Genomic DNA, 25,184 nt, shown 5'->3' with positions numbered 1-25,184 from the left:
GGGTTGCCACGTCTCCTGGCATTTAAGCTAGCCCCCAAATTTTAGCTCCTCCACCCGACTGCTAAACTCCCCCTGGGTTTACATGGATTTCAAATGCGCTGCCCGGATTTCACTCCGGATCCGATCACATAGGAGGGGAAAGTATACAGATCTGTCGAATAAATAAATAAATAAATAAAAATGCAAATTAGTTGCCACCTAATTTGCACAATATGCAAAATGGGCCACCTGGATTTGGGAAGCTTAGATATGGCCACCCTACCTCTACCTGTTCCAAAGACAGAGATGTTGGAATGGCAGGAAGTGCCTTATGTCACTTCCTGTTCCTGCTCCTGCAGCCTCCCTACTTTTTGAACAGACAGAGGGTGGGATACGGCAGGGAGGAAAGTAGGGCAGTGGATGTATGTACATCACTAGAGTGATTGTTGGATGAAACGCCTGAGTGGCAGAAATGGCCAGGGCTGCAGAAATCCACTAGTCTACTAGTCTGTGATGAGTGAAAAATGATGCACAATGAGCAAAAAAAAAAAAGTTCTGATGAGTAATGTACCAACATAGCTTGACGAGTAAAGTATTTTGTCTGGCTGATAAACTGAGCCAACATTGCTTCACCGCTGGAATTGCCAGTCTTCCATAGGCACAAATCCGTCGCCCATGGCAACTGCCTCACCATGACCCTCAGCATGACCCTTCTGCTGGCTGCCCAGAGAAGCCTGGAAAACCTTCCCTGCCCTGGTGCCAGCCAAAAGAGTAGACCGCCATACTTTTTGGCAAACACTGCAGTACCCTCTGGGTGGATGCAGCTCCTTCTTCTTGCTCTGAACAATGTGTCTGTGCCCCCAGGCGTCAGAAGGACCATGCAGGGACTTTTACACACATGGCTTTTAATTCACATCCCCTCCAGAATGGAGGGTGCGAGTCCAGATATCAGCTGGATTTACCCCGAAGTCCCTGCGAGCTGTCAGGGACCAATACACACCCAATTCTGCTTCCCCCCGAATTACCGCTACGCGTCCTAGCTTGGCCCAAATTACATCTGGAGTAAAAAAAAATCTATTTGCAGCAGCTTTTTTTATTTTTTAAACCTGAGCTTTCTGGTGTACCTCGCCACTTATCCCGCAATGCGTGGAGGGGCCATTGCCAGTAATTCGGGTTTTTTCAAAACTCGCACTTTCACAAGGCTAAATGAAGGGGAGTTTGACAGCTGTGCTGGGTATGGTCTGCTCTGAGTGATTTGCAATTGCAAGTGCTGGGGGCCGGGTGTGTGTATGTGTGTTGTGGCAGATTGGTGAAATTCTGTGGAGGGAGTCCAGAAGGGAGGGAGAAATTCCTGAGTTAAACACAAGCCTTGCTAGTGCTGCTAGTGCTTAGCCAGTGTGGTGTAGTGGTTAGAGTGCTGGGCTAGGACCGGGGAGACCCGAGTTCAAATCCCCATTCAGCCATGAGACTTGCTGGGTGACTCTGGGCCAGTCACTTCTCTCTCAGCCTAGCCTACTTCACAGGGCTGTTGTGAGGAGGAACTTAAGTATGTGGTACACCACTCTGAGCTTCTTGGAAGAAGAGCGGGATATAAAATGTAAATGTTAGTCTTTTGGCTACCTTTAATTCATATAGGAGTCTCTGGCTTCTTCTTATTGAAGCCTGGTCACCATAGGAACATAGGCTTTACATATGCCGATATTATTGGAGGATGCCTGGAAGTTAACAACGAGACAACAGGTTTGACATAACCTGAGCCCTTTGTGGCTTTGCTGGTGCCATGAGGCTTCATTTTTCTTCCTCACAGAGAGAAAGCAATGATATCTACTTTAAACTTCCATGGCCTCTTAAATGGTCTTGGGATGGGGGGTGCGGTGGGAGACATGAAGTGAAGGCAGTTCACAAAGGCAAGTTCATTATAAAAATCAGCAAAGATCTGGGTCAGATTCAGCAGGTTTGAGTTAAGCATTCTGTGGTTTGATCCTGCTGCTTGGCAACTTGTCTCACTGGTCTTTCTGCAACTGTCAGACTAACAACAACAAAGGTCTCTCACCTCCTTCTCTGGGATGTAATTGGTTGGGGGGGAAACCCAGAGCAAGCTGTGGGAACGCACACAGGAAAAAGATCCACAAGGAATGCTGGCAAGAACCGACCCCATGTGAACAGCCCATCTAATCACCCAAATTAAAGAGCTGCGAATCTACTCTGAAGCAGATTCACTCTTCGGATACCCTGAAGCATGAAGGCATGTATGAATATCTCCCAGGAAGCACCAAGGCCAGCTCTGGGGTTTTGTGGACTCTTGTGGAGAGAGGAGCACTGTTCCCTCTAAGGTGTGCACACATGTGCACACTCACAAGTTTTTGGATGTCCGCTCAGTTCATTTTCAATGCCACTCAGGTTGAATCAGAAAGGCCCCATTACGAATGCACATGCGCACACACTGTCTTGATACTGCTGCCTAGAACAAAACTCATTCCGCACAGAGATGAAAAAAAACCTAGAGGGACCACTGGAGAGCTTGTTTGGCAGCTGCTTGGCTGAGGTGAGCCAGAGTAGGGCAACCAAGCAACGGCCACTCAGCCCCCTGCTTTTGCTCAAGAGCAAAAACCAAAGCCAAGGGAGGGTCTCGATTTGGCCACTCTAGAGTACCCTCATAGGAGCTGGTCTTGCAGTAGCAAGCATGAATTGTCTGTTTCGCTAAGCAGGGTCCACACTGGTTTGTTTATCTAGTTTATGTACCACCCTTCCTAAAGTGGCTCAGGGCAGTTTGTATTTGAACGGACTACAAGTGTGAACACTAAGATATTCTCCTCAGGGGATGGGACAGCTCTGGAAAGAGCAGTCGAACACCCACCTGCCCGCAAGTTCCCTCCCTGGCAGCATCTCCTGATAGGACTGAGACTCCTGCCTGCAGCCTTGGAAAAGCCGCTGCCTGTCTGCAAAGACCAGGGGTGCCCAACCTGTAGTAGTCCAGATGTTAATGAACTACAACTCCCACCATCCCCAGCTACAATTATTGTGGGTGGGGAATGGTGGGAATTGTAGTTCAGCAACATCTGGAGTACCACAAGTTGAGAATCCCTGCTGTAGACAATGACAAGCTAGATGGACAAGGGTCTGCCTCGGTATAAGGCAGTTTCTTATGTTCCTGGGACTTTCACAGCCTTGTGTTCAGGAACCCTGAGAGTTACCAAGGTAGAAGTCCCACAGTGGCAGAGCAAGAACTGGAGGCATGAGTTGCTGCCGCTCAGGCACAGTCATGGTACTCCACTGTCATTACAAGCACTTCTTACACCCAACTGAATTACTCACATCACTGAAGTTTATAATAGCATAGCCATATTTTGAGTTTAAATCAGACTGATACATTTCTAGCTGCAGATGTTATAATCATATTGAATGACTGCAGACTTTAAATATTAAAAAACAAACAGTTCAAAAAACTGAACCACTCTGAATAATTTTTAAGAGCAAGGGAATTGGTAGTTCTAGGTGAAAAATAAAGCTTAGCTACCCAAATCTAGCGTAAGTTAGAAAAGCAGCCTAAGTGTAAAGATGTGTTTCTAAGTGCATCCCGAAGATAAATAAGGAGTATGTTTTTATACAGCATTGGGAATGTCAGTTAAGTAAGTACACCAGTCGCCAAAAATGCTACAGAGTGAACCCAGTTTGCAAACAAGCTGAAATTTGACCACTGTGCATGGTCCTTCCAGACAGCAATAGAATGCCACATGTAAGAAGCGTGCATGCAAGATTAAAGCACTCCATTAGTGCTGGCTTCCATTTCCCTTCCCAAAATAAATTCATGCCATGGTCAGGTACAAAGCAGGGTCCCCTTGCAATTTTTTTGGTAGCTCCACCTGCTGGCCAGCATTTGCTTCCCAAGCACAACAGATTACAATTTTTCTGGCAAATGGGGAAAAGAATTGGTTCTTTTCAGAAAGCAAGATTTGACCAGCAGGTGGTGCTGCAAGAGTCACAAGAGAACACAGTGTGAATTTTCCTGGAAGATGGAAGCCAACACTAATGGCTGGACAGCAATTAAACCTGCACTTCAATCTTGCACACAAGCCTCTCATGTACTGTGTTCTGTTGCTATCTGGCAGGATCTTCAGGTACATTTTCATTTTGTTTTATGCAAGGTGACCCACTCAGGAAGTCCAACTGCAGCACTGACACAGCTGTGTCGCATTAGGAAACATTTAGTGCTGTGACATCCTGGCTTCCACATTCATGTACTTCTCTTTTGTGCTGGGATTAGCATCTGAATGGGTTTGACAATATTGCATTTTGAAGGGACAGGCACTTATCTCCATTGTGTTATTGCAATGGTTCATTCATACATGTAATTTAGTTAATATGGACATATGAAGCAATCCCAGGGCAATTTAAATATAAAGGATGAGCTTGCAATGGTTATTATGAACTCAAAAACTCATTGCAACCACAGACAAGTAGGACTTTTATTCACACATCACTCCAAGTTCATTACTATACACAAAGCTGCGCTCTGAAGGGTGGGGGCTCAGGGGATGTCCCAGCCCCAATGATCAGAGCATAGTTCTAGTGAAATGAACAGAACTCTTTAACATACACCAAGCTTAAAATTCTACACCATTGTCAAATAAAAGCCTATAAGGTACTCCAATCCAACCTGCAAGTTACTTGGCATCTTTTTGTTCATCTCACAATGGCATGAAGGCTCACCCTACTAATCATCTGCAGTTCAGTGACAACAGCAAACCATCAAGACAAGGCCGAGTGGCTTCCAGCTGGCTGCAGGGAGCTACTGCTAATTATACGGCCAGCCTGCCAACATGTTCATTGCCCCTCCAGAAGTGGTTTGGTTCACCACGGAGTCATGACGAGAAAGAGAAGATGGCAGTGTATTGAACTTCTGGGCAGCTTCAGACATCATGTGGCAGCTCTGGAGAAGCAGAGCTCTGCATGACCTCCCCTCAGCCCCAGAAGCACACATTCCCCCATCCCTGTACATACTTCTTTTTCTGTTGGGTTTTGCCAAGACTGGAGGGTTTGCATGTGGTGAGCCAAAGCTGTGACATCTGAACCCATCCATCTCGGCATGCCCTAGTCCACTAACTAACCTCAAAATGCACTTGAACCAACACACCGGCTTTTCTGAAGCAAGGAGGTTAGGATATGCAGAAACTGGTGGGTGTGGTAATCTTGGCATCTCCTAACCGCAAAAGGAAGCTGCAGATGGGAGAGGGTGTGCGCATTCTTGGATTGGGGGAGGCTGCACAGAGCTTGGCTACTACCAAGTGATGGCTGGAGCTGCCAACTGAGTTAAAGAGATTGAAGACCAAGGGGAAGATCTTAGGCAGTGACACGTTCACCATGCCATCAATATACAGATAAGGACCTGTGGCAAAAAGCTATACAACTTTGGTTCTCCTGCAGGTGCTGGAGGACAACTCCCATTCTACTTCTTAACCACTGTGGCAGGGGATGGTGGGAGTTGTAGTCCAGCAGCTGGAGGGCTGAAGTTGTGTAGTCCTGACCTATGGGAAGAGACTGCAGCTGTACCCCAGTCTAAACCACCAAGACTGAAACTGTGGTGGCTGACACCAAGTCCATCAGCTTGAGCTCTAAGTCAAGCTTTTACATATGCCTTAGAAGTGACATAAGGAGGATCTCGGCTCAAGGGAGATGAGACCCCACCTCAGATGTGTGCACATTATATGAGAGACTAAAACTGGATGCTTCCCACCATTTTAGCTGACAGGACAAACAAAATTTTCATTCTATCAAGGAGACCAGTTTAGTTCGGCTTACCATAGGCTAATAGGGACTTGAGGGCAACCATGTGGTATGGGGCCAGCTCATTCAGGGTCCCTGCTAGTCCAAATATTTTGGGACTGCCTACTACAAATAGATGCAAGTTCAGTTTTGTTAAACACAGTTTAATACAGTCAAATGTTCGTATTTCACTGCTGTGTTTAAATCACTACTGCCAAGTCATACAACTTTGATTTTTGGCAGGTAAACACTGTGCTAATTAAGGTCAGAGTTAAGCATTCAACACTTCTAGAAATAGGAGTCCAACAATAATATTGGCTAGTGTACCACTAACTCAACACTTTGCAAAGTGTAAAATATAAACATAATATTGAGGTAATCTGGTAGCCTGCTTCTATGTTATTGAAAATAGGATCCAAAATGATCAAATGGGGATTTTTGCCCCACATACATCATCTGTGTAGCAAATGGAATGACTCCCCCTTGCTTTGTTGCACTTCTGGTGAAAGTTATCACTTTAGCTACAGCTTATTTCCAGCAGTTAAGGTACTTTGATTAAACTATAAAATCTCATACAGTTCACAGAAGAACCTCTGTGCTTTATCAGTGAAGGATAGGCAGAAACAAGGAAAAGCAACTGCAGCGGTTATTGTCCAGAGCAGTCTGTATACGTAGTAACCATGTTTCCTCGACGCTGAGTGACAGTCCTGCAGTGCTTACTAGATCCATGGAATTTGCTTTCAGTTCGCATTGTGTGCCGGTGTGTGTTGTCAAACCCACTGAATGAAAACATTTTCTCCATGTCCTCAAACATGTCATCAAACAGTCCCCCTCCAAAGGAAAACTCTTGGAAAGAACGTCTTTGCCTGCTGTGGGCCTGCTGATGACTCCGAAAGTGATTTTCAAAATGTTTCTTGGATTGGGTACTTTGGCTTTGGCCAAACAAGTCAAAGTCCTTCAACAAGTCATCAAAATTGAAACTGAATGGCTGTTGGAAAGTGTTCCCGTTCCCTCTTCGTCCTTCAGCAGGACCAAACTGGTCATATTCTCTGCGCCTATTTTCATCTGACAACGTTTCGTAAGCTGTAACAACAATGCAAGAAGCAGTTTTGAACATGTTGGCAAGCACTATTATGTTGGCATATCCTGGAGAGAATCTATTTATGTGGTCACTAAGAATTGGCACTGATTTGACAGCACTCAATCAATCATGTTGGGAAGACCAGTAGCATTTATTTTGTATTGCTACCATCCGTATTCAGCTCCTGACCATTTCAAGTTAACAAGTCTCAGGGATTCTCCAAGAACAGGGTTGAGGAAGACTTGTGCAAGAGGCTGGAGAACCACTATGCCAAAAGTACTTACGAAGTAGACACAACACTTAAGAATGCTCTGCTAGATACTTTCTCCAAGTCAGTTTCTTAGCTGAACACATCTCAGCCTGCTTAAATATCTGCAGAGGAGAGGCAACCTGGGCTGTTCAGCTATTGGTAAACTACAACTCCCATTATCCCCAGCTGCAACTGGCTGCAGAGCTTCCACAACAGGATTGCACAACATCAGCCTCCCCACAGTTGGTCTACAACTCCCGTCATTCCCAATTATTGGTTGCTGGGGATGATGGGTGCTGTAGTCCAACAGCAGCCAGAGGGCTGAAATTGTGCAGCCCTGCTCTACAACATCCAACTATAAAAAACAAGCCCCATGCCTGAAGAGAACAACTGAAAAGGATTAACTTGGGAAAGCTGACCAATGCAGAGCAAGAAGCCAATTGTACAGCAATCAAGTACTTCCATTTAATTATGTCTAGAGTTTTCCTAGAGATCATTTACATTTACAAATTCAGACTCAAAGGTGACCACACTGAATGCCAGCTTAGATTTATACATGGCACAGCAGTTTCCAGAGTTTAAAAGGGGCTCTACTGGCAGTAGAGTCTTTATTCCTTAGAGTACAGAATTAAGGTCCATGTTCACCTGGGACTAGTTCTCTTGAGCCCTAAGAGGTCTAAATTTTCAGACCCCAGTACCAGTAGATAAACAAAGTATCTGGTATCACTGGCAAATCCAAGTGTTTTTATAAATAGGGTGAAAACATTTAGCTCTGCCAAGTAGTGTCACAGTGAGGCAAGATTTCATAGGGTTCTGCTTACCTTCTGCAATTTCCCGGAATTTTGCTTCTGCTCCAGGACTCTTATTTTTATCTGGGTGATACTTCATTGCTAGTTTGTGAAACGCCTTCTTGATCTGCCGATCAGATGCATTTTTTGGAACACCTAGGATGTCGTAATAACTCTCCGTAGCCAATATTAGTTCCGTTATCATTAAAACAACGAGCGCAAATATGAAGACAGACTGTGTAGTGGCCATTGTTAAACCTCCTGGAGAAGAAACATCAGAGTTATTACTTTGCCACAAAAATGACTTGCTTTACAACAGGCCTGCACAACTTTGAGCCCCTAGCTGTTATTCCCATAATCCCCAGCCACAGTGGCCAATAGCCAGGGACTATGGGAGTTGTAGGCCAACACCTGCAGGAGGACCAAAGTTGAGTAGCCCTGCTATACAACTACTTAAAAGCTACAGAAATTCCAACCATCCACGTATGCGTTTGCAGAAAGGAACAGAGTATGGAGGCAAGGATGAAGGGTCATATTGCCAGATTGCTGTCCCAGTGTGGAGCAGTCTTCCTACTTGCAAGGTGTTCCTGCCAGTGTTCCCTCTAACAGGGATTCCCAGAGGTTGTTGACTACAACTCCCAGAATCCCCAAGCAAAAGAAACTGCAGCTGGAGATTCTAGGAGTTGTAGTCAGCAACATCTGGGAATCCCTGTTACAGGGAACACTGGTTACTGCCTTGACATTTCTTTTTTTAAATCTACACACCATGCCACCAGATTTCCAACATGAATACAAAGCCTCATTAAGAAAGAGGAAAATATGCATTTGAAACCTAGATTCCGGTGTCGCAGTTCAAAGCCATTTGATGTTTCTCAGTTGCTACTCAAGGAATTTCTGAAAATCCAAGAACACAGAGGATCTAGGCTAAGTTTACAAGAGATGACAAAGAAGCTATGATTTTGAAAGCACGCTGCTTTCTCAAAATCAAGTTGTTAAAAGTTATCAGATGAGTACTTTAGAACTCCTATTTTTCTCCAAACTTGTCAGTACTAGCATAGAATTTTAGTAACATCAATTCTATAAGCGATGTCACTCCTCTACACACCTGCACAACTAGCAACTACTCTAGAGTGAGTGATGGAAGCAGAACATTCATTTCCATAATTGAATACAACAAGAAATGGGTGGACTGGTGTACATTCCAGAGATGACACTGCTTTTAGTCATCTGCAGCTGATTCTGATGGCATTAGTCACTCACGAGAGTCCAATTCACACACTTGTTTGTGGTGGACAAGCACACAACATTCATGTTTGTATAGGGCAGCATTTGTTACAATTACTCAGAGAAGACTACTTTTTACCCGTTTTTAAGTGATCTGACCATTTGGTGGTTTTTCCACATACAGGCAATCCACAGAAACACTGACTCAGATGAAGATGGGATGGTAAATCCACTCTGTGAACCCTGTACCATCTCAAACACATGAATTAGGGCCAGGTTCTCTTTAATCCCACCATCCAAAATGACAGCTTCTGATTTACAGATCCACTGCTCTCCAAAACAACTTCAAGATTTCTTCAAAGTGCAAGAAAATGTCTATTCTAGCTACCATTTGGTGCACTTCATAGGAATTTAATTTTAAAAGAGAAATATAAAGGAGACAAACTTGCCATAGATAAAACTAAAACCTGTTTTTAAAAGCTTAACAGAAGCACTGAGATTTCTAAAACTTTCATGCAACTTGTTTATGGAACCAAGCTGATTTTAAATTTAACTTATTTCATACCTCTTTCACATGCAAGAGCTATTTTTAGGAGAAAGTGAAAAACTCAATACTAGAGAAACTGAAGTTTCAGGAAAGCACCCAGTCTTTATTTTTCTCTTACTACTGTATCACAAACAGAAATGAGCCACCTTACAACTAATACTAAGAGGAAAATCATGATATCCTGCTTTTCCCCAGATAATTGGCCATGTTGTGGTCATAATCAGAGCAGCAGCTGTAGCTGTGTGATAAACATCCTCCCTATTATGGCAATGTCTCATGGCAGCAGAAAGAGAAAAATACAAACAACATTGTCTTAGTCCCATCTAAAGTGGGTTTTAAAAAAATATACAAGTTCTCCTCTTGCCAATTCTTTTGGTTGTTCCTGTGGCAGAACCATTTTGCTCTGATTCTGCCTGGGTGCTAAAGGCAACCGTTTTGCCAAGTCAGCTTTACAGCATCTGTTTCATGAAAAGCTACTTTGATGAGTGAGTAGGCAGGCAGCCTAGTCAGTCACCCATTTCCAGAAGAATGCCTCAAAAAGAGAAGCAACCAGTGTTCCCTCTAACAGGGATTTCCAGATGTTGACTACAACTCCCAGAATCCCCAGCTGTAACAGCTTTTGCTTGGAGATTCTGGGAGTTGTAGTCAACATCTGGGAATCCCTGTTAGAGGGGACACTGGAAGCAACCTACTAAGCTCTCCTCTCAAGAACTAGCTTGAGGATGAGCAGACAGGTACCGAGAAGGGCTTCCCTACTGTAAGAGGGGGGAGGCATCTTTGGCAACCTGCCCCTGTGAACACCCCCCCCCCAAGACAAGGGCTAGAGATAGAAGGAACTGGGCTTTCCACTGTAGTGGGTCACTGCTCTTCCCCCCAGCATCCTCTAGAAGGGCTGGAAGGCAAGCTACCACACTGCAGGAGGCTCCAGTGGCAAGAACCACTACGATTTATATACCACTTTTCAACAGGCTTTCAAAGAGGTTTACATAGAAAGGCAAATGGTTCCCTACCCCCGAAGGAATCACAGTCTAGAAAGAAACACAAGGCGGACACCAACAGCAGCCAGGACAGGGGTGCTGTTCTGGGGTTGGAGAGGGCCAGCTGCTCTCCCCCGCTTAATACAGCCACCACTTCTCTTCTATTTAGCAGAGGAGGAAAGCCAGGGCACTATGCGGTCTCCCTACAGCGGGAGAGGGGGGAGGAAAAGTCAAGGCAATATGCCATATTCCATTTTAATAAGCTGGGAGGTGAGGCGAGGCAACTAAATCGAGTACTGACTACCAAGAAAATTTAGATACCGCTCTTCAAACAATTTAGGAAGAGGGGCCAGCCTGCCTGCCGTGACGCGGCCTGCTACCCTTTTTGCCAGACATTCGCCCGGCGTAAGCAGCGCCATAGTTGCTCGCGTGAACACAGCTGGGCAGCCGGGTGGGGGCTCCTGCGAACAGGCAGCGGGCGCCTCGGCAGTCAATGCCTGCTCCCAGGAGCCCCCGCCCGGCTCCCCAGCCGCGTTCACACGAGCAACCTTGGGGCACACTATTCGGTTGACAGGGCAGACTGCGGCCCCAGCCCGCCCGCCACCGCACCCCGGCCGCTCACCTCACCCGGCCGACCGACCAGCCCTCAATCAGAAGCTCTCCGTCCGAATCCGCGGGGGCTGCCCTTATAAGACGGGCCGAGAACGCAGGGCGACGTCCCTACACGAAGCGCTCCCGGATTGGCTGCGCCGCGTCACGCGACCCGCCCGCTGGGCGCACGTGGAAGGCTGTTGTTGCCCTGGCCCGTGACTAAGCGCTCGGCCCCAGGCCGGAAGGGGAAGTGAGGCGGGGAGACCTTCCCGGAAGCGGAAGCGTCACTCTCTGTGTGGCGGGGTGTGTGTGTATGTGTGTGATTGTTATGCCTGAGGCGGAGAAGTGGGGGGCAGCGCTGTCGCTCGGGCACCGTCTGGGGCGGGGGCCGCAGGAGCCCTCGTCATGCCCCGGTACTGCGCGGCCGCCTGCTGCCGGAACCGAGCCGGCCAGAGCGCCCGGGACCAGCGCAAGCTCAGCTTCTACCCGTGAGTGGCGCCGCCGCCGCCCCGCTCTCCCCCTGCAAGGATGGAAGGAGGTCCCGGGGCGGGGGGCTCAGGTCATCTGGCGCCAGGGTCACCACTAGCTGACAGCGACTTGAGAGCTGGCCCTGTGGGAGAGAGCAAGCAAGGATGCCCCCCTTTACTAAGCAGGGTCTGCTCTGGTTTGCATTGGGATGGGAGACTACAGGGGTGAGCGCTGTAAAATGTTCCCTCTCAGGGGATGGGCCCGCTCTTGCTGGAAGGAGGTCCCAAGTTCCCTCCCTGGCAACATCTCCAAGATCGGGCTGAGAGAGACTCCTGCCTGCAACCTTGGAGAAGCTGCTGCCGGTCTGTGCAGACAAGACTGAGCTAGATGGAACAAGGGTCTGACTCGGTACTGGGCAGCTTTCTCTGTTACTAAGTGGGTTTAGACTGGAACACGGCTGCACATCGCTCTGCCTGTTACAGACGTCTGACTACAACACCCATCATCCCTGACTCTTCGTGGCTGAGGATGATAGGAGTTATTAAAAAAACAACAGCTGGATGGTCGAAGTTCTGTAGCCCTAGACAAGAGTCAGAGGTATGCAAGCTTGGCCCTCTGGCTGTTGCTGAACTACAACTCGCATCACCCCCAGGGATGGTTGGAGTTCAGCAACAGCTGGAGGGCCAAGCTTGCCTGCCCCTCTACTAGATGTGATACAGGAACCAGGAGGAGTTTTCCTGACTGTAGGAGCTGTTTGACAGTGGGAACAATCTGCCTCACACAGTGGAGGGCTCTCCTCTAGAGCAGGGGTGCCCAACCTCGGTCCTCATGCAGATATTGGACTACAACTCCCATCATTCCTAATAGACTGGAAATGATGAGGTTTGTAGTCCAACAGCTGGAGGGCTGAGGCCGGGCACCCCTTCTGCATAGATTTTCAGATACAGGCTGGAAGGCTGCCTGTCAGGGATGCTGTAACAGTTTCCTGTTCTGATCAGGGAGGTTGAACTAGCGGACCTCCCAACTCCCTCCCTTTGCTAAAATTCTATAATAATTATCTCCCTAAATTCAAAACCAAGATCCACTGCAAATAAATACACATACTTTCTTTTGCGTTCTGTGTGCAACTCCCTTTCTCCTGTGTGAATGTAAAATCTATTTTAGATCCTAGCCTGCCAGTAGTCTCCTGTGTGAATGGAAACAAGTGGAGTGGGGGGCGGGGGGGGGGGAAGGAAGCCAAATGTGCTTGTGCTTTCCTTTCCAGAGTGAAGTGGGCATTAAAAATCCAGGCACCACCTGCAGTCCTTCGCTATCTTAGCTACTAAACTGACACTAGGGTTGCCACAGAAGCCGTGTGTGACTCCATCCCCTCCTGCTGATAATTAAAAGACAGCAGCCTTATCGCTTGATTTGGTGCATGTTTACTTTGCAGGAAGTTCTAGTATGTCCAGTAGGGCTTGCCACCAAGCAAACATACATAGGATCGAAGCACTGTAGCTTTTTATGGGCAGCTCCAACAGAATAGTGATGTGCTTGTGGAAGTATTTCTGCAAGTGTTTAACATTGCTTTAATTCTGCCATATAGTCAATATGCAAAATTAGGTTACTAGTGTGTATCCTGACATTTGCTGGGGCAGAGTGGCCAGGGGGAGAGAAATACCAACACAACTGAACAGGACACTCCAGAATTTAACCCTGAAATAAATTTGTAGTAACAGGGTTAAGTTCAATAAAATAAAGTGGGTGTGGGACATGCATCACAGCACACTCAAATTGTTATCGCTAGATAGCTACAGTCAACCTTTACACATCCATTCAAGGAAGTGCAGGTCTGAGAGCTGGCAGTTCTCTTTTGAAAATAGGTATTGCCAGTCTGATTACCGAGACAATGAGTGACATGTAGGCGCCATAACAGGATTCGTTTTGCTGGCTTTGCAAGAGCACACTGTTTGGTGTTGAAATTCATGTATTCTTGCTCATTCATCCCTTTAAAATGGAGTTAAAAAGTGCTAGGGTTGGGAGCCAAATCAGGATCTTTCCTACACTGATACACTTGCTTGAAATTTTCCCACCATGGTTTTGGCTGTGTCAGTTAGGAATAAAGTTTCCAAGTGGAGTTTGGCTTGTGGAGATAATCCAGCACAATCAACATAGGACCAGTTAGGATGATACGCTGCCTGTACACAAGAAGGATGTATTCCCTCTTCCTGGTGCACCAGGGCACTGTTTGTTAACTACATGGGTGAACTGTCCATCCCCTCTACAAATACTAGCTTAAACAACTATTTGAGATGCATGTAGAGTTCAGAGAAGTCACCACCCCACACAATTAGGGAAAGGCGCCTCAGCACACCAGGAACTGGGTGGGCAGGATGTGAACTGTATGTTCATGGCGTACACTTGTCCATATTGTGTGTAGTCAGGCTGATGGATGAAGGAAGAGTCTAAACCAGCTCATTAGTGTAGTAGAGGCCTGACTGAGAGAGCAGAGGCAGGGCCTGCTGCTAGCCTGGACCTACAGTGCGAAGTTGGACCCTATTGTGTAAGTCGCCATCCAGCCAATTTTGGCAGCTGGTGAATGCACACACAACTTACTGCCTGACAGGCCACATGTAGCTCAGTGTTGCAGATAGTATGTTCACATATATGCCTGATATGCATGTTAAAATGAGTAGATGACAGTACAAGAGAGGATTCACAGGGGCATTGTGGATCAACTGTGGCATGCAGTTTGGATGTAAACTGGCAGTGTGGCCTCAGACCAGATAGCATGTCCTAATATAGCCCCAGTCATACTAGCATCAAATATATAAAATTTGGTTCTTGTAATTTGGTGACAAAATTCTAATATGGCAAAGTGATAATGCCAGACTTAGTGGGAAGAACCAGCACAGAGTAATCAAGAATGAAGTAATACCACAACTATCCCCCAAGTACTTAACTGCAAGGCTGGACTAAACTCAGGCTCTTTTCATTTCCCCAAGAAAGCCAAGAATGATGGCAAATGCTATAGGTAGGAAATCTATAGCGTGGCTATAAAGAATCAATTCAGCTTTGATATTTAAGCGAGAATTATTTAATACTTTGTGAAATGACTTATATTTTAGATGTGATCTTCAGAATCTATGAACCACCACACATTTGGCTAGGAGAAGGAAAGTCTTGACAGGTATAAATCCGTTACATCACAGCCATAAGTCAGTTGACTAATGAATCACATTTTATCCAGAACTCTCCTCGCCAGGTTTTAGAATCTTCAAGAATATATATTTAAAAACTTAGAAACAGATCCTCTTGAACCCAAGCTAAAATGTTTAGGGCAATATTTTACCTGAAACAAACTGTTTTTTGTACAACTCTTTTGAAGCAGATTTCCTCTTCACGATAAAGAAAGGCTAGAGAAATGGCTGCGGAATATGAGACGTGACACGTGGACTCCTAGTAAGCACCAGGTTCTCTGCAGTGACCATTTCACACCAGATTCTCTTGATGTGCGGTGGGGCATTCGATACTTAAAAACAACAGCAGTGCCAACTATTTTTTCATCATCTGATAATCAGGTAAAGTGTTGAAAAACAATTTAGAAATAACTTGCATGATGATAAAGGTATTTGCCTCAAGGTGGCTGTGGAAAAATTTCCATTGGCGTTCGCAGTATCAGAATTTGAGCCATTCCTGTTTTATTCACTGACACACCTCTGCGCAGAATTAAAGGTGGGGATTTGTGGCTTGTGGAGATAACTGTTACAGCTATGCTCCCTGATCCTGTTGGCAAGTCAAAATTCCACATAGTACCTACCTGCACCAGCATATGCAAGTCAGTATCCTGTACCCAGCTGGCAGTGCAGTGCTAGCAGAGTGATATGTTTAAAGAAATTCATAAACAAAAAGCACAAGATCAAAGCAACTGTGCAGTTCCTTCACCAACCAGTGTCATACCTCCTCTAACTCTGCACAGGAAATACACCAATCAGAATGCTGTGTTGCCTACAGAATTTAGCCTCTTCCTGCCCTGACCCCACCAACCATGGCCAGTTAAGGGTTGGAAGATGGGGAAAGCAGCTATATGTAATGTGACCAGTTCTGATACTATAGTTCAGTAGAAGACCTCAGTCCCAAGTTAAGAGACTTTAAGTATCCTACTCACAGTCTACTTTAGGGAACAATTCTATCCCTTCCACTCTTAAAGGCTAGCTGGAGACATTTTGCTAAGAAATCCTAACTAGGGAAGGCGCCATCTGGTGCTTTTTCTGTTGTAGCTCTGGTCCTTTGTGAAGCTAATTGTGATTCATTTGAAGTAGCTTACACTTTGTTAGCTAATTAACTATTAAACTTAACATTTGTTGTTTTTCTCAAAATGTGTATTGTATGCCAGTGATTTTCATGCTTAATATAAAATCATCCAAGATAAATGTGGAACTATTGTGCATAGTTTTATTCAGTGACTTCTTAATTAAAAGGAATGTGTTTCTCCTTTAGGAAAAAAGACTTTCTCAGAAAAACAAACAAGAGAAAAGAATAGAAGATATCAAAGAAAGGAGCAAGAGTACAGCAGCTACATCTCCTAAATCTTGTTCACCAAAGATAAATATCGTAATTGAAGAAAGCCTATATAGAAAAGCACTTTCTACAACGTTAAGCAGATCTCCAGAAAAGAAAGCAGTACTTCAGAATACAGAAAAAAATGAAGATGACATTGCATGTCCAAATAGGTCCAGCGGACAGCATAGGGAGAAGATCAGCACTGGGTTAACTGCAGCTGACATGCAGAATGCCACACTTTGTGATTCCACACCTCCAGAAAACAGCAGCTTTAATCACTCTGTGGAGAGCCTCTTTAGTAGTGCAACCACACTTTTGCAAGCTTCAATTCATGAGCTCCATTCACGTCTTGAGTGTGACACAGATTCTAAAGCCACCGTTTTGCAGGCTACAGATCTTGAGCACTTGGAGTCATCTCTGGAATTTAATAATGTGACTGTACCAATGAATGACTTTCCACCTGATTTACTGAACTCTCACATCACAGGCTGTTCTGTGGAAGTACAAGACACCGATGAAAACTCAGTGCTGCTCCAGACTGTGACACAAGCTTTAGAACAGTTTAACGGAAATAAAGAGTCTGTTATCACCATTATAGTTCCTTCTGAGAGTTCAGATGACCCTTTCTTGTTAGAGGGAGCATTCGTGACAGCAGAGCGGGAACTAGTCAACATAGAAGCGGAAAGATCTGCATGCATTGCCACTTATGGTGGCACTGAAGTGCTACAAACTGAGCATTCATATTGCAGGCAAGACATAGACAGGGAACAGCTGTGGCAAAAAATCACAAAGCTGCATGCTAAAATAGCACTTTTGGAAGTACAGGAGAGGAAAACTTTAAGCAGACTCAAAACATTAGAAGCTCTTATTGCAAAACTGAAACAGGAAAATCTTCTTTCTGAAGAAAAACTCAAGATTGTAGAAAACTGTTTCACAACGTTTGAAGTTACTATGATACAATAAAAGCTTTAAAATGATAGTTTCAGCTGATTGCTTGGTTATACTTGGGCAATTTCCTCTTACTACTCACTTTTATAAACATTTCTAAAGAGAACTTTGGAGAAATATTGCACCACAAGTGTGTACTGAAAGAGTCACCACAGAGGGATTTTACCTCTTAAACTATAAATGGGGTCTGCTTTTAGTGAAGAAAGATTTCTGTATGAAAGAGCAGGAAGGGAAGTTACTTTATGACATCTGCCCCTATTAGTTCTGCTTAATACAAAGACTGGAATTTAGAGTACAGCATGATACAAGCTTCCCATCTTTGGAGTTATTCGCTCAATACAAGTGCTCATTTGCTTGTAGGCACCTCAATTAGTTGCACTAGAAAATACTAGAAAACTGACCACCCATTCACCAGCTTTGTCTTTCTCCCATTCTGAAAGCTGCTTTTTCTGTGCTTTCTAGTACAACCATTATGTTTTTCTTTCAAAGACAGTTCTATCTTTTAAAATCTTCACCATCTCCTAAAGTCTTCACCAATGTGAGTTTGTGATTGGAATATTTCTTTCAACTGAAATAATCAGATGAATCTTCCTATGCGGGGGTAGCCTTTTACTGGATATGAACTGTAAAACTGTAGAATAATACATTTGGAAGTAACCTTGTGGGTTACAATTCTCATCCCACTGGTCAAGAGGCAGGCATTTTTCCTCATATCTGTTATATATTTATTTTAAAAATGATATGTCATTCTGAGTCCAATATTTTAAAGGAATGCTAACAAATAGATAATAACTACCTAAAGCAAAACATACTAAAAACAGCATAGCTGTACGGCTCCTGATGATGATGATGATGATGATGATGAAGAAGAATAATAATAATTCAATTTCTATACCGCCCTTTCAAAAATGGTGCAGGGTGGTTTACACAGAGAAACAACAAACAAACAAAACTGTCATAGCAACAGAAAGAAAACCACTCAACTGACATTTTAAAAGGCCTGGGAACATAAGAAATCTTTGCCTGGCACTAAAAGGTCATTAGAGTGGGTAGCCAGGTAAACTTCCCTGGAAAAAGAATCCCAGAGGTGGGGCACCATAGTCAAAAGGGGCTTTTTATCTAGTGGAGAGCCATCGAACTTCAGTAGGCATGGGCAACCACAGAAGGGTCTCTGATGATCTCAATGCACAGGCAAGTAGATGTGGGTCAGAGGCAGTCCTACAAGTACGTCAGTCCCAAGCTGCATAGGCGTTAGGGATGTGCACAAACCTGTTCAGTGTTCTGTCCTTAGAACGCCAAAGAGGTTAGGAACCCAAGTGTTTGAACGCGGGGGTGGCGTTAAGGACGGGGGAGGGTGCACTTACCCACCCCCACGCTCTCCCCTCTGGCTCTCTGTGTATAAATAGTCCGGCGGGGCGGCAGCGCACCTCCTTGCCACTCTGTTGTTTCCCTGACCAGAGGTGCCGCTCATGCACACGACACTTCCGGTTAGGGAAACAACAGCATGGCAAGGAGGTGCGCTGCTGCCCCGCCGGACTATTTATACACAGAGTGCTGGTGGGGGAAGCACGGCGGTGGGGGGTGGGATTAGTGCACCCGCCCCGATCCTTAAAGCCACCCCCGCCCCACCATTGGCTCGAAGGGAACCGGTTCCGTGCACATGCCTAACACGCATTCCAGGAACACACCAGCACATTGAAATGTGCTCAGGAGCAACTTCACTGGCTGTTGGTTTGTTTCAAAACTGGCATGATGTGTTCCCCAGGGCTGATCCCAGTGAGGAGTCTTGCTGGTGAATTCTGAACAAACTGAACAAATGGAAACTTCCAAGAAGCTTCAAAGGCCGTCTCGTGTAGAATATGTTGCAGTAATCAAGGCTGGAGCTTATCTTGGTGTCTCTGTCCAGGAGGGGCTGCAGCTGGCACACCAGTCTCAGCTGATAAAAGCAGCTATATGCCACAGAAACCACTCCAGTGACAAAGCTGAACAAGTTCTCGTTTTTTGAGCATGTGAGGCAGGGCCTTCTCTGTTGTTGCCCCCACATTATGGAATGCTCTTCCTGTGTCTGTTTTCTCCCCCCTACCTTGTCTGCTTTCAGTGGCAGGCAAAGGAAGCCCTGTACTTCTGCAGCTCTGGGCTCTGACTGCTGCTGCGATTATGGAATATATTCCTTTCTTCCTTGGTAGGGTATTTATTAATTGTATTTTAATTTTTGTTAGCTACTTTGGGATTTGAGAAGGTGGGATATAAATAATAAGATAATAAATTAGCACCCTTAGCAGATTATTATGGTCATTGACCAGCATTAAATACACACTTCAGGGGTGTGAAGTCAAACATCCATCAGTCTCCAGTCAGATGAAACTCACCAATAGTAACTTCATTTTGTCTGGATAGTGTTTCAGTTTATTAGCCTTCATCCAATTCATTACTGATCTTGGGCACCAATTCAGCATTTCCACTGCTCCACCTGAATCTGATGAAAAAGAGAAATAGAGCTGGGTGTCATCAACATCCTCTCCAGGATGACATCGCACTTTAAGTATTTAGTATCTCACTTTGTTTCACCACAGAGCCCTGTGGTTGTCTCTGGTAGAATACAGGAGGGGTTTACCATTGCCATCTCCCACACAGTACAAGATGATGCCTTTCAGCTTCTTCCTATATCGCTGCTGCCCGATATAGGTACCAGCGGATATTCAAACCGGCAACCTCTGGTTTGCTAATCAAGTCATTTCCCCGCTAGGTGCCACTAGGTGGGCTGCCTACCAAGAGAACCACTACTTAGAAAGGTTCCTCTTTACCCAGTTAACAGGGGAGGACAGAACCCTGCAGGACTCCATCCCAGTCAAAAACACCAGATCAATTTAATTTTTCAGTAATACCCTAACTAATGGATGGCTAGTGCATTTGTTTTTCAAACTATTTACCATGCAAGTCAGTGCTACAAAAATAAAAGCTGAGTACCACTGGTATGTTAAAATACTAACTATCGTATTTTCTGTTAAGCTTCCTACATATGATTATCTCCCATAATGAGGGACTGTGTGGTAATAGCCAGGTCAGCTGGATTATCCATTGACTTCAAATGCAAAAATTGCTTTTCAATATATTTATGGGCCATATGCCCTCCCTTTTATGGTCTCCACTGGCCAACTAGCCTGATCCTCCAGTGGGGAAGGGTCAACATGCATCATACGGGTGAACTGGAAAAGGTGCAGAAGAGGGCAACCAAGATGATCAGGGGCCTAGAGCACCTTCCTTATGAGGTAAGACGACGACACCTGGGGCTTTTTAGTTTAGAAAAAAGGCAATGGCCAGGAGACATGATAGAGGTCTACAAAGTCTTGCATGGTGTGGAAAAAGTGGATAGAGAGAAAATATTCTCCCTCTCCCATAATACTAGAACCAGGGGTCATCCCGTGAAATTGATTGCCAGGAAATTTAGGACCAACAATTGAAGTACTTTTCCACACAACGCATAATCAACTTGTGAAATTCTCTGCCACAAGATGTGGTGACAGCCAACAACCTGGATGGCTTTAAGGGGGGGGGGTTGGATAACTTCATGGAGGAGACGCCTATAGGTCACCTCCAGCCTCAAAGGCAGGATACCCCTGAGTACCAGTTGCAGGGGAGTAACAGCAGGAGAGAGGGCATGCCCTCAACTCCTGCCATGGGCTTCCAGCGGCATCTGGTGGGCTACTGTGTGAAACAGGATGCTGGACTAGATGGGCCTTGGGCCTGATCCAGCAGAGCTGTTCTTATGTTCTTAAGCCATTTTATTGGGCACAGCTTTATTTTCACACAAATTGATAGCAAACCCAATGGCTCTATGTGCGTGAAACTTTCTTGTTTTCTCTGAAGAATACAGAGGGAACAAACATATGAACAACTGACGTTTTCCCTACCCAACAGAACAGAAGACTTCTTCCAGGTGGGATTGTGACCATTAGCTATAAACTTCAAATTGCACGGCCCTTAACTGAATAGTTCAGTAGAGCTATTCCAGTGCAACCAGGATGTGGATTATGGTCATTATTTTTAGCAGTGGAATCCTAATGCCCACCTTTAGGCTGTAAAAGGTTCAAGCAAGCCTGTTTCCTCCCTATCCTCCTCCTCCTCGTCTGTGTTCTGCTGCTTTTTTTGGCCCCGAAACCTTCCATATTCTGCAGCTCCTGCATGACTGTAGGAGGTTGACCATTCAGTCATGAATTCACTTGGACAAGTTACCACCTCTCAGCCTACCCAAGCTCATGGGGTTGTTCTGAGAAATAAAATGGGGAAGATGCTTGTAAACCACTCTGAACGTGATCCGGTGTGGCCCAAAGCTTTCTTTGATATGCACACATTCAGTTTTCTGTTCATTATATACTGGGAAATATTGAAATGGGGATAGCACACTTTATGATGTCTTGCAAAGGAAAATGGGCTGGACAAAATTAAGGCATTTCACAGGGGTCATTTGCAGCAGCCCGAAGCTTACTTTAGGGTGCACACAGCCTGTTTCTTATTCAGTGATTAGGATATATTGGCATGCGGGCAGCATGCAGGTAGCTTCTTACACAAAAACCTGGCATTGGTACAGATCAGATACTAGGGTCTTCTAGGGCACAGACTCTTGGTGGTGTGGGTGTGTCATATTTAGGGGTACACATCTCCAGTTCCTTATTCACATATATTTATGTCGGTTGCAGGCTTGATAATGTCCTATATGAAAGCAAAGTATTGGGGTGGACATGATAGTAAGCACTGTTCCCTCTAAGGCGTGCACACGCTCACTCACAAGTTTTCTGATGTCCGCTCAGTTCATTTTAGATCCCGCTCAGGTTGAATCAGGAAGGCCCCCCTCTGAATGCACATGGTGCACACACACTGCCTTGATACTGCCGCCCAGAACAAAATTCATTCCGCACAGAGATGAAAAGAATTAGAGGGACCACTGATAGTACGTCATCTTGTAGGGGACAGTCTACCAGTGCTGTAGGAGCGTGTTCTAGGGGTGCCCAAAACTTTATTTATATCTATATAAAAGCTTTGGGAAGTTTTGTTGAAAAGTGGTATATAAATATTTGTCGTATTCATATTTGGGTGTGAAAATTTGACTGCTCCCAGCTGTCCCCGGTTTCTTATTGCACACAGAGCTGCATGAGAAACCTGAATAAGGAATGCTCTTGCACCCCAAAGTAAACTTTGGCCTTCCCAACGACAACCTTCATGATCAAAAGACTGTTCCCTTTGAGATGCACATTCTGTCCACTGTAAGTCAGTGTTATTGCACAACTTGTTTTAAAGTGATACTCCCAAGGAATAATAATAATGATGATAAACTTTATTTGTTAGCCACCCCATAACAAATTGTTCTCTGGGTGGCTCACAACACAGCATTAAAACATCAAGTAAAAACACATAACACATCATAACAGACCAAAAAGGGCCTGAGTGAACAAAAAGGTCTTTACCTGAGGCCCAAAAGAACAAAGTGATGAAGCCAGGGAAACCTCACTGGGGAGGCTATTCCATAAATGGGGTGCAACCTCCGAAAAAGCCCTCTCCCTTGTAGCCACCCGCCTCACCTCATTTAGCAGGGGCAATCCGAGCAGGGCCTATGAAGAAGATATTAAGGTCCAGGTTGGGACATATGGGGCAAAAGACGCTCTCCCAGGTTACCGGGTCCCAAGCCATTTAGGGTTTTAAAGGTTAAAACCAGCACGTTGAATTAGGCCCAGAAATGGACTGGGAGCCAGTGCAGCGGATGAAGCACTGGCATAATAAGATCAAAACGTCCAGTCCCAGTTGATAACCTTGCAGCCCTATTTTGTACCAGCTGCAATTTCTGGACCATTTTCAAAGGCAGCCCCACGTACAACACATTGCAGTAATCTACGTGAGAGGTTACCAAAGCACGAGTAACTGTGGCCAAGCTATCTCTGTCCCGGTAAGGTCACAGTCGGTGTATCAGCCGAAGCTATGGCTCCAAGCCACAGAGGTCACTTGAGCCTCTAGTGACAATGCTGGACCGATGAGCATCCCCAAACTGCGAACCTGGTCTTGATCCTTAGGAATAAGCGGGGGGGGGGCTTTACACTCCCAAAATAGACCTTCCCTCCACCAGTGGGGAAGCAGCTTGCCTAGCGGTGTGCTTCCCAGACTGTGCCTAGTAAATACATTTGTAGTCACCTATATCGGGCAGCAGTGATATAGGGAGGTGCTGAAAGGCATAATCTCATACTGCGTGGGAGGAAGCACTGGTAAACCACTCCTGTATTCTACCAAGAAAATCACAAGGATGTGATCGCTAGGAGTCAACACCGACTCAACCGCACAATCTTTCCTTTTCTACCATGATACCTCACAACTGGAGCACTGTTCCCAGTTAGATACAGAAGCAGCATATCTGGCCCAATGCTCCATTTCCATGCACGTCGCTCTCAGGCATGCTGTCCCCAGACTAATAATTGCCAAGAGGCATATAAATGAAGATGGAATGAGCAGTTGGCAACCCAAAGTAAACTTTGCGTCACCACCAGGACCAAGATGGTGGCAGGGGTGTAGCAAGGTTGGAGCGGGCCCAGAGACAAAATTTTAAAATGCCCCGCTCATGAAGTAAAGAAATCTTAATTGAGGCTGAATAGTGGTAACAAAAAACATAGTACATGTATATATCATCATCCTAAATTATTTTTTTAAAGGTTTTGTAAACTGTGGACGATACGAGTCATTGAATGGGAGTAGAGAAAGACATGCTGTTCTGGTAGCTCCAGGTCTTAACACTCACATCAATTTCGGACGATGAATACAACTGAAGGAAGCCCGGGAGGGTGCGTGGCTGGGGGAGTCAGTCATGTGACTTGCCTCTGGGGGGCCCCCCAAGGCAGTGGGCCCCCAGACAACTGTCTTCCCTTGCCCTATTATAGTTACGCCCCTGGATGGTGGTCTGGTTGTAGTTATTTGCTGAAGACTGAAATACACTTTACACTATACTGAACCCCTGCTAACTGAGCAAAGAAGCACCTTTTAAAGTGGTGGTTCTCTTACATTTAGCAGGGGGAGAGCAAGTGTCCCCATCCATCCCCAGCACAGGATCCCTCCAGTGGCTGTTGTTGGGGTCTATCTTGTGCTTCTTTTTAAAATTGTGAGCCTTTTAGGGACAGGAGGCCATTTTTTTTTAAAGTAAACCACTTTGAGAACTTTTGTTGAAAAGTGGTATATACATATTTCTACTATTACAACAGATATTTATATCCTATACTGCTTTTTAACCAAAGTTCTCAAAGCAGTTTAAATAGAAAAATAAATATTTGTAGTTGCAGTAGTAGAAGTAGCAGTAGTGGTCCATTTGTTCAGGAACTTTCCCTACAGCTCAGCTCACAGGCACCAGGAAACCAGAGGGTGGTGCCTGGCTATATTATTTGCTGGTGACTGAAAAACACTCTACACATGCTCAGAAACACTCTCTCTAGTCCACAGGCACCAGAACACCTCGTACAATGTGAGGTCAATCAGCCCTGACACACACCTTTTAAAGCTACCCCAGCAATAATGGCCGCTTTCTCGTTGTACTTTAAAACCACCCCTGGCCCTACATTGTCCATTTCCCCTCTCCAAACGGCGAAGCCTTTCTCACCCTTCCGTGCAGGCCTCAAGCCGGGGCCTCGCGTAGCAACCGCCACAGAAGAAACGCCCCCCTAGGCGGCTAGAGCGAACCTGTGCGTCACGATCAGCAGGAACCAATCAGCCTTCTCCTCCGAGTCCGCAGCACGCGCAGGGCGCCCGGCTTCTCTTTCCGTTTCTCCAGCGCCGCGAGTTGGCCGCTACGCGAACTCCGTAACGGCCAGCAGGAGTAAAGTTTCTGCAGTAGCGGCAGGGCGCCTTTAGAGGACAATAGAGAGCTTTCCTTTCGCCGTTTGCGCAACGCCGACTGGACCATAATGACGTTTGCTCTATCTTCCTGATAGCGAATACAACTGAAGAGGCTTTGGCACAGCGCGCTCGGTAGGAAACCTTATCTCTCTTGCTTACGCAG

The 25,184-nt window shown here is 45.5% G+C and overlaps 2 protein-coding genes across 6 annotated transcripts; one reads left to right on the top strand and one right to left on the bottom strand.

The window, feature by feature from the left end:
• Window positions 1-4,431: 4,431 nt before the first annotated feature.
• On the bottom strand, window positions 4,432-24,981 carry DNAJB9 (DnaJ heat shock protein family (Hsp40) member B9). 4 transcript variants are annotated; one of them, XM_053255168.1, is made up of 4 exons: window positions 24,786-24,981; window positions 19,528-19,634; window positions 7,895-8,122; window positions 4,432-6,825 (listed from the first exon to the last, which is right to left on the bottom strand). In XM_053255168.1, the coding sequence occupies exons 3-4, from the start codon at window positions 8,109-8,111 to the stop codon at window positions 6,389-6,391; spliced, it is 654 nt and encodes a 217-aa protein (XP_053111143.1). In that variant the 5' UTR covers window positions 8,112-8,122; window positions 19,528-19,634; window positions 24,786-24,981; the 3' UTR covers window positions 4,432-6,388. The 4 variants fall into 4 exon arrangements, with proteins under 4 accessions (XP_053111143.1, XP_053111144.1, XP_053111142.1 ...); XM_053255169.1 differs by having other exon boundaries at window positions 24,866-24,883; XM_053255167.1 differs by lacking the exons at window positions 19,528-19,634; window positions 24,786-24,981 and adding an exon at window positions 11,232-11,375.
• On the top strand, window positions 11,442-17,189 carry THAP5 (THAP domain containing 5). 2 transcript variants are annotated; one of them, XM_053255163.1, is made up of 3 exons: window positions 11,442-11,688; window positions 15,036-15,228; window positions 16,148-17,189. In XM_053255163.1, exons 1-3 carry the CDS (start codon window positions 11,606-11,608, stop codon window positions 17,171-17,173), a joined length of 1,302 nt encoding a protein of 433 aa, XP_053111138.1. In that variant the 5' UTR covers window positions 11,442-11,605; the 3' UTR covers window positions 17,174-17,189. The 2 variants fall into 2 exon arrangements, with proteins under 2 accessions (XP_053111138.1, XP_053111139.1); XM_053255164.1 differs by having other exon boundaries at window positions 11,443-11,688; window positions 15,039-15,228.
• Window positions 24,982-25,184: the final 203 nt, after the last annotated feature.

This window comes from Hemicordylus capensis, chromosome 5, assembly GCF_027244095.1.
Source record: "Hemicordylus capensis ecotype Gifberg chromosome 5, rHemCap1.1.pri, whole genome shotgun sequence".
Classification (NCBI taxonomy): Eukaryota; Metazoa; Chordata; class Lepidosauria; order Squamata; family Cordylidae; genus Hemicordylus; species Hemicordylus capensis.
This window is presented reverse-complemented; position numbering and strand designations above follow the sequence as displayed.

Excerpts from the sequence above, each read along its gene's own strand:
- DNAJB9 (XM_053255168.1), bottom strand. The coding sequence starts at position 8,111 with ATGGCCACTACACAGTCTGTCTTCATATTTGCGCTCGTTGTTTTAATG. Across the intron at positions 6,826-7,894 it reads ATTCCGGGAAATTGCAGAAG|CTTACGAAACGTTGTCAGAT; the intron begins GTAAGCAGAACC and ends TTGTTGTTACAG.
- THAP5 (XM_053255163.1), top strand. The coding sequence starts at position 11,606 with ATGCCCCGGTACTGCGCGGCCGCCTGCTGCCGGAACCGAGCCGGCCAG. Across the intron at positions 11,689-15,035 it reads CGCAAGCTCAGCTTCTACCC|CAGATTTCCTCTTCACGATA; the intron begins GTGAGTGGCGCC and ends ACTCTTTTGAAG. Across the intron at positions 15,229-16,147 it reads TTTCATCATCTGATAATCAG|GAAAAAAGACTTTCTCAGAA; the intron begins GTAAAGTGTTGA and ends TTTCTCCTTTAG.